General features: G+C 39.7%; 1 protein-coding gene across 1 annotated transcript; it reads left to right on the top strand.

Moving 5' to 3' along the window:
• The first annotated feature begins 3,355 nt into the window (after nucleotides 1-3,355).
• On the top strand, nucleotides 3,356-5,134 carry LOC118557479. Its single transcript, XM_036127581.1, has 2 exons — nucleotides 3,356-4,568; nucleotides 4,710-5,134. The coding sequence occupies exon 1, from the start codon at nucleotides 3,407-3,409 to the stop codon at nucleotides 4,553-4,555; it is 1,149 nt and encodes a 382-aa protein (XP_035983474.1). The 5' UTR covers nucleotides 3,356-3,406; the 3' UTR covers nucleotides 4,556-4,568; nucleotides 4,710-5,134.
• Nucleotides 5,135-14,395: the final 9,261 nt, after the last annotated feature.

The following is a 14,395-nucleotide window of genomic DNA, read 5'->3' as shown; positions in this document are numbered from 1 at the left end:
ACGTACCGATTAACTTTTACAATAAATAGCTTGTTAAATTAATTTACCTGTTTTTTGAGAGGTTATTTAAAGATGGAACTTTGTTGATTCTGGTAAATATTAAAACATTCTTCACTCTGAATTAAATTCGAAACCATGTTTTCAAACTAACTGTGGGAACCGTGACCACGCTTCTCACGTAAAACCGGACTTATTTGTTAAGATATTCACTTGCAAACGAGGTACAAAGTATGAGAGACTTTTTCTTGTTTCGAATTCCGTTCACACCTCAAGGTCGCACTTCGCAGCTAATTCCGGTTACAAGGAATCTCCCGCAGCCCCCTCCCCTCCTCCACAGAGACAAACAGCGGCCATGGGTCACCGCTGTCTGCTTAAACTGCTCTAAAAGTTTCCAGTCTGAGACTTTACTAAAACATGATGTGCAGTAATGCTGACGAGAAACATTGAAACTGTTTTTTTAAGTCGTGCAGTCATCAGATAAAAGTTCTTTAAACTGGGGCCTCTGGGATATTTGTTTATTGGTCACAAAATATTTATGAGACAGTTAAAGTGAGTTGCTGCACAGTAATCTGCAGAGGCGTCCTTAAAGACGTCTTTAAAAGAGGCCCAGGTCCCTTTTTTTTTAAATTTTGCTGACATTTACTTACAGTAGGTGGTTTATGGTGAGTGAGCGTTATGTTTTATTTATTGTTAGTTACATAACAGCTGGGCATGAATGCAGAAATGCTTCTTTTTAAGTCTGTGTTGAATTATGAAATGTCAAACGAGCAGGTTTGGACTCACATATTCTCATAATATTATTTCATATTTTGCCCTCAGGTATTATTTTCCATAGGTTTCACTATTAACCTCTGTCACTTTGGTGTATATATATATATATATATATATATATATATATATATATATATATATATATATATATATATATATATATATGCGCGTGTGTGTGTGTTTTGTTTTTATGGCTTGTTAAGACTTTTTGGACCAAACAGTGTCCCTTTGTGAATGATCGCAGAAGCACATGCTGTAAAGTCAAAAATGAAATCCGAGTCTACAGCCTTCCGAAAATGAACAAAGTCCGCATTCTCTTCTCTCCAGACATTTTTGTTAATTTCCGTGAGGTGGGCTGTGCTTATACGTCATGTCACGCAAAAGATTGTGGGATTCCTTATTCCTTATATACGGGTATAGGGACATCGAGAGGTTCCGTATGCTAAAGGATCTTTGAAATGAAGCATACAGGTTCCTTTTCCTACCTCCTTTCTTACTGACTGCACTATTCGGACATCTCTTATGACTACCACTGATGCACTTCCGCTTTGGTCAGAGAGTCCTTCCCCAAAAGACGTTTTCCGATGCACCCAAAGTCTATTTGGCAAGGACTCTAAAGCCAAAGTGCAAGTGTATCAGCATTCCGCATGATAAGTGCTGTTCAAATAGTGCAGTCAGTAAGGTTGTCCAAAATTGGTACATCAGTCTGATGCTCCTTTCCTAGCCACGATAGTGTGCTTACTGTTAAACTCATGAAAGTTCAAGGAACAGGAGGTATAATTAGAACGGTTCAGATGCAGCCATGATAATATGCAAAAACCAAAAGCTAAACCTAAGGACAATGGCTGTAATATCTACACCTGATTTGATACTCACAGTTCATCTCCTCCCATGAGAACTAACTCTAACCCTACCATTGGTGGATGAGAAAGCTAAACCTAAGGTCAATGTTTTTTTTCTTTAATATAACTTTTATTAAGTAATGGACAACATGAATTACAATCAGGTGGTCAGGCATATAAAAACAATAAACATTTTGGGAGCAACTAGCCAGACTTCCGGTGTGTACTTCCAGCAGTGATTGCAAAAATGGTGGTGCCCTGCCGCTGCATTAGGGTAGTCTTGACTAAAAAAAAAACACTTTGAACCAACATTAGAGATGACATGGCTCCCTAAATCATCACCAGACCTCAAACACAGTACCTATTGTGTCTGTCCACTGTTCTTCCAGACTCTGGAAGCTTGATTTCCAAATAAAATGTTCAATGTGGTGGAAAAAAGTTGAGTATCGGCTTAACACAAGGGATTCTACCTGTAGACCTGAAATTCTTTTTCCAGCTCCACCCTTTTGTGGTCTGTATACACTTAATTTCTCCTTCGGTCTTGTTTGACCTGAGCAAAAGACACATAGGATATCTGTATAGATTTTATTTTAATTGTATCCTCATACAATCATTTTTCCTATTATTATTATAAATGTTAAAATGTTGTTGCATTGTTTATGTATTTGTTATCACAATCCTTTGTTTGCCTTTTTTAAAAATCCGTTATTTTCTGTGTGTGAACAGATTTACAGTAAAAAAAAGTACAACAGTGCCACCAAGTGGTCAAAGTGAAGAACTGCTGAACGAGTCGAATCTTCCCCAGTGGTATAGGAATGTGTTTAATAATCACTCTTATTTACATGTGCAAAGAGGACCTTTCATAACCAGGGGTTGAGCTATTTTTTATTAATATTTTTAAAGGTATTTTAAATTATAGAGTGATATATGTCAAAGGTGTTTTGCAATCATTTGCATCGCTTAATATGCTCTTTGACTTTTATCAGTTTTAATTAAATGTTGTTTTAGTGTGTGGAGTAACTTGAACGTAAAAAAAAAATGTAAGTGGGATATTTTAAATCATTTTTATTCCTCCTGTCTCTGGTATCTGCAATATCATCTTTTTTTATTATTATTTTTGTATAGAGAAACCTGTAGCCATTATGCTGAACAACAAATTTATACATGCCGCATCTCGTACATCGTCGTTTTGTATATTCTTATATGTACACCTTTCCCTTTGAGTAACGTTTCCTTTTTAATGCTGATGCTTCTAACATTTTTTAGTGCTAACAATAAAAATGATATTGGGTAAGTTTATATAAGATAAGATAGGCTTTATTGATCTCACAGTGGAGAAATTCACTTGTCACACATCAGTTTAATAAACAAAAGAAGGTGCCAAAAGGAGGAAAAGGTGCATAAGGTATAAGGTATATACGGCGTGTCCACATATATACAGTGTATAAAAAATATATAAAAATATATATTAGATAGATAAATTATTTCTATCTATCTATCTATCTATCTATCTATCTATCTATCTATCTATCTATCTATCTATCTATCTATCTATCTATCTAGATAAATCAGATAGATGAGAAAGAGAGAAATTCTTGTGTTGAGGCAATTCAGTTTATGACGTCACTTTCCCGCCCACGACCCCAGTCGCGAGTGAGTGGGCGGGGCTTATGGAACTTTCTGTGACGCAACAGACTTTGACGTAAATTCTTTGCATCAAAAGACAGAACAGTAACATTCCAAGTTAGTTCCAGTAGTTCTCTCTTCAGCAGATCTGATTTCAAGCCAACAAAATGGGTCGTTTTGATAAACCACTTGCAATGAAAGGCGACATTGAGGTTTTAATTAAAGGCCGTGTGACACCTGCCATCAACAAATTTGTCAACAATATGCCTGAAGACAAGTGGAGACATTTGGAGTCAGGAGATCCAGACCAAGACACCAGGTACATGATAGTCCACCTGTTAAAACACATAGTTAACGCCTTGTCAGGTCTGGTTTTGGACAGAATCAGGAACTTTAAATACAATTATGGGGACGTAAAACACATAATTGGAAACAGAATTCCTGAAGCCTTTGCTCAAATCATGGGCATTGAAGAAAACTACCAATCTGAGACTACAGAGATTTTTAATGTGCTTTTCATCAAACACGTGATCACAGAGGTCACACGTCGCTTCGATCAGGAAGACCCAAAACAGTGGCTCAACATCAGCTTCCGATCCAACTCTTTGATTCAAAATGTTGCCATCATGCTCCAAGAACTGATGGCGAGGAAACACGCGATCGACACAGAGAAAACAACAAGACCTGTTCATGCTGTGGAAGAGTCTCCAATGAAGTCACCAAGAAATCCTCCAAAAAGTAAGACCAGGAGAGTACATTGGAGACAATCTCGGGTGTCACCAGCAGATTTCCCAGGTACAAAAGACACCCAGGTGAAACACCCAGAGAAGGTAACAAACACTCCTAAGGATGGGATATTTGAGTTTACACCTCGGGAGGATTTTGAATCTGAAGAGATGAAAGACGATATAAGGCTTTTCGTGAAGTGGTTGATGGGTAGAAGCGTTGCAAAGTCAAAGATGTCTTGCTGTTTTAATGCACTTAAAGCCACAGAAGAAAGAGTTGTTGAGAAAATCTGGGCTAAAATTAAGGGACAAAATTTTCAAATCAAACAGAAATGGTTTCCAAGCCTCAGCAAGAAGGTGTTTGATGACGTAAAAAAGATGCTGGGCTGTCCATCTCAATATGTGTTGGGTTTCATGCAGTCCGAACACAAGTTAATCGACAATGCAATTGTATCATCTTTCAAAAATCAACTGTGGAAGCAACAGGAAAAGAGAGATTGTTCAATCAAAAAGTTGCTTTCTTGTATAGGTAGAACCATAATGACATGCAAACTCTTTGGGAAAAAGTCAGATGGGAAATCTGCAGTTTAGTGCTGATGAACTACCATGGTGGGGAAGGGGGGGCGAAGGGTGTACCCTGAAAAGATAAAAGATCCTCCACCATGCCCAGTAGCCCTAATCAGGGCTACTGATTAGGGCTACTGGTGTCTTTTATTTTTCGAACACTTTGGACTCTGACTTCCTCCCATAGTCCAAAAAAGACAGTTTGCATGTTTTACTTATGTGTGTCTGTGTGTGTGGGTTCTCTCCGGGTACTCCGGCTTCCTCCCACAGTCAGAAAAACAAAAAAGACAGAGGTAATTTGGTCTCACCAAATTGTCCTCAGGTGTGTGTGCGTGTGTGTGTGCGTAGTTGTTTGTCTCTATGTTGCCCTGTGACGGACTAGCGACATGTCCCCACCCTTGGGCCCCCCCTGTTTTTTTCATAGGGACACAGAACAAAAGAATGAAACAAAGATAATATTTAAGGCAATATTTCATCACTGAATATATTAAGTGAGCCATAGAGCCAAAGGGCCACTTAGGTTGCAGACCCCTGAACCTAAGTGGCCTTAGGTTGGGGTCTTGTTCACGAATGAGGGGAAGATGGAGCGGGAGATCGACAGGCAGATTGGTGCATATGTCTGTAAATGAACATATACAGACATATGCCTCATTTAATGCAACTGTAAGAATGTATACCCAACACATCTTCATTTCATTTTTATTTTGTTTATTTATTTATGTAAACAGGACACCCGCCTCCCCGAGGGAGGCGGGGGACATTGAGTCTGAATGGACCATGTTCCGCGCCTCTATTGTTGAGGCGGCTAGTCGGAGCTGTGGCCACAAGGTTGTCGGTACATGTCACGGCGGCAACCCTCAAACCCGCTGGTGGACACCAGCGGCGAGGGAAGCCGTCAAGCTGAAGAAGGAGTCTTACCGGACTTTTTTGGCCTGTGGGACTCCGGAAGCAGCTGATGTGTACCAGCAGTCGAAGCGGCAGGCGGCTCGGCTGCTCGCCGAGGCAAAAACTCGGGCGTGGGAAGAGTTCGGAGAGGCCATGGAGAAAGACTTCCGTACGGCTTCGAAGCGATTCTGGTCAACTATCCGGCATCTCAGGAGGGGGAAGCAGTGCAGTACCAACTCTGTTTACAGTGGGGGTGGTGTGCTGCTGACCTCGACTCGGGACGTCGTGTTTCGGTGGGCGGAATACTTCGAAGACCTCCTTAATCCCACCAACACGTCTTCCATTGAGGAAGCAGAGCCTGAGGACTCTGGGTCGGGTTCTCCCATCTCTGGTGCTTGAGGTTGCCGAGGTTGTTAAAAAACTCCTCGGTGGCAAGGCCCCGGGGGTGGATGAGATTCGCCCTGAGTACCTTAAGGCTCTGGATGTTGTGGGGCTGTGTTGGTTAACGCGGCTCTGCAGCATTGCGTGGACATCGGGGGCAGTTCCCCTGGATTGGCAGACTGGGGTGGTGGTGCCCGTATTTAAAAAGGGGGACCGGAGAGTGTGTTCCAACTACAGGGGAATCACACTCTTAAGCCTCCCTGGTAAGGTCTATTCAGGGGTTCTGGAAAGGAGGGTCCGTCGGATAGTCGAATCTCGGATTCAGGAAGAGCAGTGTGGTTTTCGTCCTGACCGTGGAACACTGGACCAGCTCTACACCCTCAGCAGGATTCTGGAGGGGGCTTGGGAGTTTGCCCAACCAGTCTACATGTGCTTTGTGGATCTGGAGAAGGCATTGACCGTGTCCCCCGAGGGATCCTGTGGGGGGTACTCCGGGAGTATGGAGTACCGGACCCTTTAATAAGGGCTGTCAGGTCTCTGTACGACCGGTGTCAGAGTCTGGTCCGCATTGCCGGCAGTAAGTCGGACTCGTTTCCTGTGAGAGTTGGACTCCGCCAAGGTTGCCCTTTGTCACCGATTCTGTTCATAACTTTTATGGACAGAATTTCTAGGCGCAGCCAAGGTGTTGAGGGTATCCGTTTTGGTGGCCTTAGGATTGCGTCTCTGCTATTCGCGGATGACGTGGTCCTGTTGGCTTCATCAGGGCGTGATCTACAGCTCTCACTGGAGCGGTTCGCAGTCGAGTGCGAAGCGGCCGGGATGAAAATCAGAGCCTCCAAATCCAAGACCATGGTCTTGAACCAGAAAAGGGTAGAGTGCCTTCTCCGGGTTGGGGAGGATGTGCTGCCCCTAGTGGAGGAGTTCAAGTATCTTGGGGTCTTGTTCACGAATGAGGGGAAGATAGAGCGGGAGATCGACAGGCGGATTGGTGCAGCGTCTGCTGTGAAGCGGGCGCTGTACCGATCCGTTGTGGTGAAGAGAGAGCTGAGCCAAAAGGCGAAGCTCTCGATTTACCGGTCGATCTACGTTCCTACCCTCATCTATGGTCACGAGCTTTGGGTCGTGACCGAAAGAACGAGATCCCGGATACAAGCAGCTGAAATGAGTTTTCTCCGTAGTGTGGCTGGGCTCTCCCTTAGAGATAGGGTGAGGAGCTCAGTCATCCAGGGGGGACTCAGAGTAGAGCCGCTGCTCCTCCACGTCGAGAGGAGCCAGTTGAGGTGGCTCGGGCATCTGGTCAGGATGCCTCCTTGATGCCTCCCTGGTGAGGTGATCCGGGCACGTCCCACCGGGAGGAGGCCCAGGGGAAGACCCAGGACATGCTGGAGGGACTTTGTCTCTCGGCTGGCCTGGGAACGCCTTGGGATTCCCCAGGAGGAGCTGGCCCAAGTGGCCGGGGAGAGGGACGTCTGGGCCTCCCTACTGAAGCTGCTACCCCCGCGGAAGACGACGGACGGACGGACCCCTGACCCAGTAGTTGAAAGCTGTGATTCTATCTCAATATGACTGAGGTTAAAAGTGCAAAACCTTAAATTTTAAGTCATTCTTAAAGTAAAACAGCAAAGGTAAAAATTAAATTGGTCTAAGGGATGAATCAGTTATGATTTCTGTGCCAGGGCATGTCATCATAAGATTTAGTATTATGCCTTCAGTACAGGGGCCAGGACCAGTTCTACAGGGGAACTGGCCCCTGTCTTGCCTCTATCTTAAACCACCCATGCTTGACCCAGTACAAATAAACAGGTACAGATAATTAGTGATCAAAACAATCTGGATTTTGGTCATTGATACCTGATTTGTTTGTTTGTTGTGCACGTGTGTGAACTATTCTTTCTGCTGCACAAACCCCATTTTCACAAGGTCATGATGTTGGGTTGCTTAAGTACTGTCTATCAGATAGATAGAGAACTCCTATGTGTTTGAGATATGAACTTAGAATTTGACTGACCCGTTGGTTTTGAATGAATTAATAATTGTATTCACCAAAATGATCTATCAAAAATGAACACATAACATATCCCTCATTTAATGCAACTGTAAGAATGTATACCCAACACATCTTCATTTCATTTTTATTTATTTATTTATTTATTTATGTAAACAGGACAGTGCACATTAATGAACAATCTTATACTCCTGTACAGATTGTAAATGAGCCAGATTATAGCATAGTTGCTAATTTACATCTGTCGTCCTGACAGATGTATATTTCATGAATATATCTTGCAATTAAATCAATTTAAGTTATTTAAGTTATTTAATATTTAGTTAAATAACCCACGACCTGTTAGGTATTGTCCTGTAAATATCAGATCAACTTGGCCGTGGTATTAGGACCATAGATGAAAGAGGGATTTGAGCTCTGGCATTCTCAAACAGCAAACTCTGCACACTTATGGAATAAATCGGTGATAACTTCTCTTTAAAATGCAACAATTTATTAACACAAATAATTCAACAAATCAAACATATTCTAGTCAACCCTTTAAAGGGGGCATGCCAACAAATTACATTTTTCTGAGGGTGTAATATGATCTGTTGTGCACTGATGAGGCCGTGTGAACCTTAAAAGCGAATACCAAAGGTCCTGCTCAGGGCGGTCAGCTTTGTTGCTTTGCTCAAAAACGATCAAATGCAAAAAGAAAAGATGGATAGAGACATCAAAAATAATCCAGAATTATCTTTCCCTCCTATAAATGTAAAATAAACAAATGCAATAATTGTTATAAATGATGGGATACTGCACAAAATGGGCTAATGATAAGTAATTTAAGAGTATAATTTATTTGTTGAATTAACAGTAAAGCATAGAGCGGACAGACAAGATCTAATGACGTCATGGCTCATGAGTAATATGTCACTAAGTTACAAAAATGAAATATCGTGTAGACATAAAGCAAATACAGTATTTATGTGTTTGAAGGTTATTGGTTTGTAGTCTGAATCACAATAATATACAGAGTCTATTAAATGTCGCTACTTAAAAAAAAAAAAAACAAGAATTGTATCAAATCAAAAATAAAAAAAACAACAATATAATATTGAATACAAAATGTAGCATTCTTAGATAACATCTTTTTAACATCTCACAATAACCTGAGATAAAACAACATCTCAAACCTTCCATGCATTGGAAATGTAGCAGAAAACAACAAACAGTGCTGCAAGTTACACAGATTGGTCCTTAAAGGGTAACTCACCACCAAATTCACTTTTTTCCCCCCAATAAACTGCTAACATGGCCGGTTGGTTTTGACAAATAAATGCATATTTGTTGAAATCCTGGGGGCTGTTTCACAAAACAAAGATTAAGCCGGGATTTTTCAGATATCCTGGCAGAATTAAATTTCACAAAAGCAGTAGCACATATGTTACCGATTTATTATGTGCAGCTAGCCTGCTCCAGACTAGGCAAACAGCCTGGCTCAGTTAATCCTGGTGTTTTATTTGTTTAGTCAGCGGTCACACTGATCAGTTTCAGGGAATTAGTTTTCTTATCTGAGTGTTTTGGTATTTTATAGTAGCTGGCATTAAAATAATACCACTGCCATTTTAATCCAGAAACTATATATTTTATGTAATTGGAACTGGTAAATTACATAAATTTACCAATCCCCATATTAGGATTGCATTACTCACAGCCAGAGAAAAATAGATGTATGATGTCGACGGGTTTACTGAAGTGTGGTTTTAATAAAAATTCAACACCATACTTTTATCCAACAACACTTGGACAAACATTTTTCAATTCTGAAGCTATTTTTAAGGACGTTCTATTTGGAACATAGGATTCATTGCATATGTGGGGTTTTTAGCCATTTTAATCCAAAAACTACATATTTTATGTATCTGGCACTGTTAAATTACTGAAGAATAGTCATTGCAGACTGAAAGATAGCAAAGGGGTATGACTAATTTTGAGACATAAAGTTAGAAAATGTTGACTGACCCATGCAAATAGGGGCAGAATAATTCCCCGGGTTCAGTCGGGAGCTACAGGTAGTCTACCCTTACCCCCAGATTAGGATTAAATTACTCAATTTACAAAAAGGAAGCCAGTGACACATAGATGTGTGATGTCGACAGGTTTATTAAAATTAGTAAAAATATTAGTAAAAATGTAAAACCATCTAAATTCTAAAGCTATTTTAAGATCCTGGAAGGTAAAATGTATGGTGCATTGAATGTGTGTTATTTTGTCATTTAATGCAAAACCTACATATTTTAGGTAATTGACACTTTAAATTATCGAATCATAGTCATTGTGTGGGTGAGAATGTAATGAAATATATAATAAATCACGTTTCTGTGTGAGTAGCACACAGATATTTCACCTAATGGTGGTTTAAAACGTTTAAATGTCAATGCCCTCTGCTTCCTTTAGATCACTCGAGCATGGAAATGACCGTTAAGATAACTGTGTGTAAAACTGCCTGATAGGACCTGGCCTCTAGTGCCAAACAAGAGTGTTTGTCAGAATATTTCATGGCGTCATGATTTATTAAGATGTAAACAACTGTTTAGATTCTTCGATTCAATCCCCTGTTTGTATTTCCTTCTTGGAGAGACCAAGCGAATGTTGATGGGTTGTGTGAATTGTGTATGAATGGCACAAGCAAATAAACGGTCTCTCAAGTGAAACAGACCAAATATAGTTTCCTGAAGTTAATTTGATAATCTATTTTAGGAAGAGATTTTTGCCTGCTCTGGTCCCTTTATCGACCATAATATCAGACTGACAGATAGCCAAGGGGTATAAATTAGGATTAGGATTAAGTTACTCATATTACAGAAACATATCTGAGAGGGACATATATGTTATGATACATGTTGGTTGAAATTGGGGAAAAAATGTAATACATCATCAGCATAGAAGTAAAACATGATAGTATGCAAAAAGTAGCAATGCAGGTACTTATTAACTCATATAACCAGATATTGTTAAAATCCAAAAGGATCTCTGAGCACCACCTTTTTTGAGTTAAGTTATGTAAATGAGTAAAATAGACATTTTAGTGCACAACCTACATATTTCCTCTAGATGGTGCTGCTGAGTTACAGCAGCACCATCAGTTACAGTTAGATACCAGGGGTTTAATAAAAGTTCAACAACACACTATTATCAAATTTAATTTAAGCAGACATTTTTCAATTCTAAAGCTACTTTTTATTTTCTTTTAATTGGAATTGTGTGGTGTATTGAATACGGAGCTTTAATAAGAATAAGAAGTACCTTTATTGTTCCACAATAGGAACATTCTGGCGTGAGAGTATCAAATCAGCATTGAGTTACACACTAAATCATTAATGAAAAACAAGTAAATCTAATCTAGAGCTAATTCTAAAGCAACCGAGAATGAACTTAAAGAAAAAAAAAACGGAGTAAATACGGTACAATTATTGATACTATGGCATTTTTGGATAAAATGTGAAAAACGGATAAGAATATTTTTGAGATATAAAGCTAGAGATTCACTGATCCATGCAAAATGGCCAGAATAACAGAATAAAATGATTATGTGACTGAGTTTAAAAAAACATACCTGAGACAGATAGATGTTCGACGTTGTTTTGGACAAAGAGGCTTAAATTGGAGGCAACCAGACTGTTGCTCAGTTTTTCTGGAAATGTTTTAAATACCTATGCAACAGTCTTTTTTAAATGTGGGAGGTCACACTTTAGCATTGAAGTAGTTGAAGTTATTGAAGTAGTTGAAGCGCTTCTGTTTGTGAGCAACATGGAGGCCCATCGTCCTGAACACAATCCTGGTCAGATGCAGATCAATGACCCACCGTCACTGTCCTGGGTCGTTAGGGGCTATTGCTTGGTGTGATTAATTTCTGTTAATGGGCGCCTCGTCTGGCATTATCCCTTACCTGTGCTTTGCTTAATCTCTATATCCAAACTGTTCCACAGAGTCACTCCACAGTTAGATCATATGCGCATACGTTTCATTGTTGTGGTTTTCTCTATTCATATTGCCCCAAAAATTATATGTTTGATATATTTCTGTGAATGTTTCCTGAATGTTTTTTTTTTGTCTTGTCTTGTTTTGTGTCTGTGCTGTGTTGTTTTTAACTAAATCTAGAAAATTCAGCATATATGAATTTAAAAATAACAGGTTTGTGTGCTCCTTGTACACTACTTTGTGTATAGTCTGTATTGCTTTTTTTCCCTGAAGTGTGCATATTGGCTGTAGAGCACTTTTATACCTATGTCACCAGACCATCAAACAATTTGGTAAAAACATTGATGAGAATAGAATATACAGAGATATAGGTTCCAGATTATGTCTTATTCTTGCAAGATTTTGGCAATTTTGGTTTTACATGATTTACATGAGGTTTCCAGCATACTGATCTGTGTATGTGGGCTTCTGGTAAATCGCAGTTTTGAGACACCCACCTTCCTCGATGTGCACTGCACAGTCCAGAAAGGGAAACGTGTTAATAATAATAATAATAATAATAATAATAATAATAATAATAATAATAATAATAATAATAATAATAATAATAATAATACTGCTACTACTACTACTACTACTACTACTACTACTACTAAAATTTATAGTAATAATAATAATAATAATAATAATAATAATAATAATAATAATAATAATAATAATAATAATAATAATAATACATTGGATTTGTAATGCACTTTATATTTATACAAATCCCAAAGTGCTACATAATAAAACAGGTAAGTGCTAAATAGAAACACATGGAGAGCATGGAGAATAAAAAATAAAAAGTAAAACAAAGATAAAATAAACAAAGACAAAGTTGTGTTGTGTTGTTCTTGGCATCCTCTCTGGTAAACCTTATGTTGCTGTCCACTGAGTTGATGTGGTTGGTAAATTCCTCAACTTCTTTGGTTTGGATTTAGACCCAAGTGTCATCCAGATATCTAAACCAGTGACTTGGTGGTGGTCTCCTGTAAACACAGAGTGCCCTGCTCTCCACCTCCTCCATGTACAAATTGGCCACAATGGGTGAAACTGGGGCGCCCATGGATCACCCATGTTTCTCTCTGTAAAAGTTATTTCTGTATTTGAAATAAGTGGTTGAGAGACAGAGGTCCAACAGGTCACAAATCTGGTGCAGTGTTACGTAGTTATGTAGTTTTTGTGTTCCAGCTGAGTCCTGACAGGGTTCACTGCCTCTGATGTTGGAATGCCGGTGGGAGAAAAAAGAGGTGACATCAAAAGAAACTATGGTTTGACCTGGTACCAGTCGAATCAAATCAGTTTATTTATAGAGCGTCAGTTTACAGCAGATGTCGTCTCAAGGCACTTTAGAGTTGATTCAATCAAATCACAGAGATTGGTCAAACGTTTCTAATCTAAGCAAACCCAGCAGATTGCTTCAACTCATTGACTTGCAGAATTAAAGCACGTTGTCACAGTGGACATCCGTCTGCATTGTGTTGTTCACTTTGCAGCAATCAGGTTTGGGACTTTGGTAATGAAGTCTGTGGAGTTAAACTAAAATTGTTTCAAGATGTTTTCGGAGTGTTGTATGTGACATTGAGTTAACACTGCTGACAATGAGTCTGATTGGCACACTTCCGTTGAGTGTTTTTGGGAATACTTCTGCTTATGGAATGGCCTCTCCTGGATACAGTTTACAGTAGAGGGCGTGATGGATAGGTCTCTTTCCAGTTTTTTTAGTCTGTTATTTTCATTATTTTTTTCATTTTCAGGGTCTCGTAGGTGTTATAGTCCATTAGTAGATGCGTTATGTTTTCATGACGATCAGTTGTGTTGAGTACCAATGTGCATCTACCTTTGCGATGTCGTTATTTTGATGGCTGATTTAGTCGCAGTGATAGGTTTTGTAGTTAACCAAAAGTTGCTGAGGGGTTGTGGCAAAGTTGAGACTTTTGGACAGAACATTCCTTTCCGTCTGGGTTTTTTTGATAGATTTTTTGAATTTGATAGATTCTTCACCCACTGGTTCTGAGTGATATTGTGTGAATTGTCACCTAGTTCCTCTCTTAGTACGCTGGTAGTAGGCACTAATTTTCACAAGAAATTGATTACCTCCTCCAAGAGTGGCTCTGGTTGACATGATGATAGTTGTAATTGGATTATGTCTCTCCTTTGGGGAGTGCTTCAAGAGTGACATGAACCTGTCTTATTCTTTGACTTTGAACCCTCAGAATGAGCTGTCCCGCTATGTGTCCTTTGATAAATGACTGCAGACCTGTGCTGTTTGGATGCTGTCTATGCTGTCTGCATCTCAGGCTGAACTAAAGGTGGTTTCTGAAATCTGCAAGTTTCTGAAAATACGCTCATACTCTCGCACTAACATGAGGGTTCGTTCCCAAACTGTAACGCAATATTCCTCTGCAAATTCTCAGTTGTCCTGGTCATGGCAACGGCAAACAGGCTTAAATGGGAAGCAATCGGACTTTTGCTCAGTTTTTCTGAAAACGTTTTGACACCTATCCAGGAGTCTTTGTCAATTCTGGTGGCTTGCACTTGAGCTGAATTGATCAGTCCTCAAAGCTGCGTGGCATTGTGTCTGTGGTCCA

This window comes from Fundulus heteroclitus, chromosome 23 (genome assembly GCF_011125445.2).
Source record: "Fundulus heteroclitus isolate FHET01 chromosome 23, MU-UCD_Fhet_4.1, whole genome shotgun sequence".
Classification (NCBI taxonomy): Eukaryota; Metazoa; Chordata; class Actinopteri; order Cyprinodontiformes; family Fundulidae; genus Fundulus; species Fundulus heteroclitus.
Note: the sequence above shows the minus strand (reverse complement) of the source record. Positions and strands in the feature narration are given on the sequence as shown.